The 4,009-nt window shown below is 45.8% G+C and overlaps 1 protein-coding gene across 1 annotated transcript in view; it reads left to right on the top strand.

The window, feature by feature from the left end:
* The window catches only part of MTPAP (mitochondrial poly(A) polymerase), a 40,124-nt gene that overhangs the window by 13,205 nt on the left and 22,910 nt on the right, over positions 1-4,009 (top strand). The window contains exon 4 of the mRNA XM_019508223.1: positions 333-557. Within this exon, the coding sequence (XP_019363768.1) occupies positions 333-557 (225 nt within the window). The remainder of the gene's footprint in view (positions 1-332; positions 558-4,009) is intronic.

The following is a 4,009-nucleotide window of genomic DNA, read 5'->3' as shown; positions in this document are numbered from 1 at the left end:
CTTCCTGCCCATGGCAGGGAGTCGGACTAGATGATCTGTTTAGGTCCCTTCCAGCTCATTGATTCTATGAATATTTCTGTGTGTGCGGATAGTAACTTCTGAATTGAAGAAGATGATAAAGTTTTAGGCAATATAACTTCATTTTTTCTTTACTTGTCTAGGAACGCTAAGTGACATTCTAGTGATAATTTTCAGGAGCTGAGGAAGCTTGTGAGGCTTGGAAGTAGATCAAAGGGTAAACATTATGCAACTACAGTGTGATTTATTAGGTCTTCTTCCTCGTGAAACTAATGTCTATTTTGACTTTTTTCATTCTTCTTTCTCTCTTTCAGATAAGCAGTCAGCTGTACTGTCTAGTGAATGAATATCAGCTAACAGAGGAGAGCATGAAGCTCCGGTTTCTAGCATGCTCTCTGATTCAGGATATTGCACGTGCATATTTCCCAGAATGTGTGGTAAAGCCATTTGGCTCTTCAGTGAGTACCTTTGGCAAATTAGGATGCGATCTAGACATGTTTTTGGACTTCGATGAGATTGGAAAAAGCCCTACACCAAAGGTAAAGACAAACTGTATTTTCTAATCTATTGGAATGCTTTGATGCATAGCTTGTATGACTGCAATAGTGGATATAATATGTTTACACCGTAAAAGATTTCAGGTAGACCCTTAGTAGACTATTAAGAAAAGATATTTTGGGACCTTAGAACTGAAGATCTTTCATAGATTCATAGAGTCGGAAGGGACCTCAGTGGGCCATCTAGTCCGACCCCCTGCCCCTGGCAGGCAAGAAAAGACTCGCCAGCCCTGGGGTCATGTGATTCCAGCTAGGTGCCTGTCCAGTCTCTTGAAGACCCCCAAGGATGGGGTGAGCACCACCTCCCTTGGGAGCCCATTCCAGGTTCTGACAACCCTGACCATGAAGAACTTTTTTTCTAATGTCCAGCCTAAACCTTCTCTGTAGTAGCTTATGGCCATTGTTCCTTGTTGTCCTAGGGGGTTTCCTGGTGAACAGATCGTTGCCTACTTCATGTTGTTCTCCCCTTATGAATTTGGACGCTGCCACAAGGTCCCTTCTCTTGGAGGGGCTGAAGAGGCTAAGGTCCCTTAGCCTTTCCTTGTAGGACCTTCCCTGCAGGCCTCTAATCAGGCGAGTGGCTCTTCTTTGGACCCTTTCCAGGTTGTCCACATCCAGCTTGAACTGCGGCATCCAGAACTGGACACAGTACTCCAGCTGCAGTCTGTCCAGTGCTGCATAGATGGGGAGAATCACTTCCCTGGGCGTGTTTGTGATGCACCTATGGATGCATGACAAAGGTGCGATTGACTCTGCGAACTGCTTCATCACATTGGCAACTCGTGTTCATCCTGGAGTCAGCAGCGACTCCAAGATCTTTTTCTGCCTCAGCAGAGCTGAGAAGGTGGCCCTCCAGCCTATAGGTATGATGGCAGTTCTTCCTCCCTAGATGCAGCACCTTGCACTTGTCCTTATCGAATTCCATCCTGTTGCTCTCTGCCCACTTCCCCAACCTGTCTAGGTCGGCTTGGATCTGGTTCCTCCTTTCCAGGGGGTTATCTGCACCCCATAATTTTGTGTTGTCTGTGAATTTGGAGAGGGTGCCTCCCACCCCCTCATCCAGATCGCTGATGAAGATGTTGAACAGCACCGGCCCCAGAGCTGAGCCTTGAGGGACTCCACTGCCCACATCTTTCCAGGTTGACACTGACCTGTCCACTACCACCCTCTGAGTGCGACCCTTGAGCAAATTGCTACCCAGTCTGCCGTGTAATCATCCAAGGCAGATCCCCTCAGTTTATTTATAAGGATGGTATTGTATACCTTGTCAAAGGCCTTCTTAAAATCCAGATAGATAACATCCAGCTCGACTCCTGCATCTAAACAATTGGTGGCCTTGTTGTAAAAGGAAACCAGGTTAGTCAGTCATGACCTGCCTGCTAAAAACCCATGGTGGGGACCCCTCTGCATCACAGCCAGCAGGCTCCCACAGATGTGCTCCTTGATAATTTTTTCTAGGATTTTCCCAGGGATAGTTGATTCCCTCCCTGTGAGGCTAGTGATGTTCCAACATTTTCTATGCTGGAAGCCCATCTCAAACTTAACTTTTCAGTGATGGAGAATCTGCCATACCTTGGTCTGTTGTTTTAACAACTATTTATCCGTGTCATTTAAAAATATTACACCCAGTTTCTACCTTGTTGTCCAGCATTAGCCTGTAGCCACTGGATCCTGGTATAGTTTGCTGCACTGAAGAGCCTGCTAATACTAGATTTATGTTGCCGACAAAGGCATCAAGTCACCCCTTGGCCTTCCCTTGGTTAAACAAAGCAGACTAGGCTCCTAGTCGCTCATTGTAAGGCCTACTTTGTAATCTTGTAATTGTTCTAGACCCTCTCTAAGTTTTCAATAATTGTCTTGAATTGTGGATATTAGAATGGGACATACTGTATTTACCCAAATAGAAGACAACTCTGAATATAATGTCACTCCCCAATAATTAAATGCTACGTTTGGAAAATGTATATATGTTTGTTAAAATTTTCCAGGTATAGAATCTACTTATTAGAGTTTTGCCTTCAATCTGTCCCTTTCCCATTGCAAGGAAGATAAATCAGGAGGGAGGGTCAGAGCCACTTTGCCCTCTGCCCTAACTTCTTCCCCCACTCCTTACAGTCAGACTCTGCTCTCTGTACGGACATGGAAGTGAGGGGCAAATCTAAAAGCACTGACCTTGAGATAAAAAGACTGTAGTAACTTGTAAATAGGGAAATTATTATAGGTCCGTGCAGACTTAGTTCATCCAGAATGGATGCAGTTTATGCCTTTTGATGCTAGTTTATGGATTTTGGCATAGGTACTCCATGAAGCTGTACTTTATTCTGTACATGAGTAGGTACAAAACTGTGCATGATATTAGCCCAAAGGCTCATGATTTACCATGTAGTTAGGGGTCTGCCCAACTCCAGGAGGCAGCTGGCTGATTTTGCAGGCCACCCACCATTTTCAAGGTGCTTACTGTAGTAGGGCCCCGGTTCTCCCCTGCAACCCCTCACCACTGATTTATGGAGAGGACTGTCCATTATATGGGCCCTGCCCCTTACCACAGATTGGTGGAGAGGGGCAGGGCTGCACAACAGGCAGCCCTCTCAGCCAATCAGCAGTGGGGGAAGCAGCCATCTTACCTCCTCACCTTCATGCTGGCAGGCCCCTTCATGCTGCGCAGCCGGAAGGGCTGCTGGTGCCCGCTGGGGGACTCCTCCATAGCTTGCTTTTGCGGCTGTTAGATGAGGGCAAGCGAGACTCGGTTATCTGAACGTCATGCCTTTGGGCTTTGGTCTGCAAGTAGGATGCCTGCCAATGGATTTGGAAGTATCTGAGGATACTTGCATGTTGCAGCGCCACATACGGTGTTTGAACGATTGGGCTCTGCTTAGTCAAAATGATTTGGGGCTGATCTGGCTAATTTGACCTGGAAGACAAAATGTTTTCCAAAAAATAAAATTAAAAAAAAAAAAATCTCATCAATCTAGCTTGCTCCTTTGGTCTGTTGGTTAAGGGCAAGTAACTTATGGGGGCATCCGAAGTCCAAGACCTCTGGGCTTGGACCTGCACATTGGATGCCTGCCATGGCTTTGGAAGTACGGTATCTGAAACCCAAGTATCTGAAGAGGATACTTGCTGATGGTAGTGCCACATGGATTTGAATGATTGAATTCTGGTCAATTGATAGATTTTGGCTAATTTGACCTGGAACGCTAAGTTTAAAAAAATCAGCATTTTTGGCACCGGGGGAAGTGTGTTGGAGCTTGCTTCAGTCTCTCCAGCTGATGGGCTGGTATTGCAGTATCTGCAGGCTTGGTGCACATTCCCTGCCCATTTTTTTTAAGGGCCACCCACACACACAAAAAATTAAAAGGATGTTTGCCTAATATGGGTCATATGTTATAGTTATGCTCAGCATTGGCTGCATTTAATCAGCTACATGGTTGTTT

The sequence above is a fragment of the Gavialis gangeticus genome, unplaced genomic scaffold, assembly GCF_001723915.1.
Source record: "Gavialis gangeticus isolate Ggan-Ray unplaced genomic scaffold, GavGan_comp1, whole genome shotgun sequence".
NCBI lineage: Eukaryota > Metazoa > Chordata > Crocodylia > Gavialidae > Gavialis > Gavialis gangeticus.
The sequence above is the reverse complement of the archived record's forward strand: the minus strand, read 5'-3'. Positions and strand labels throughout refer to the sequence as shown.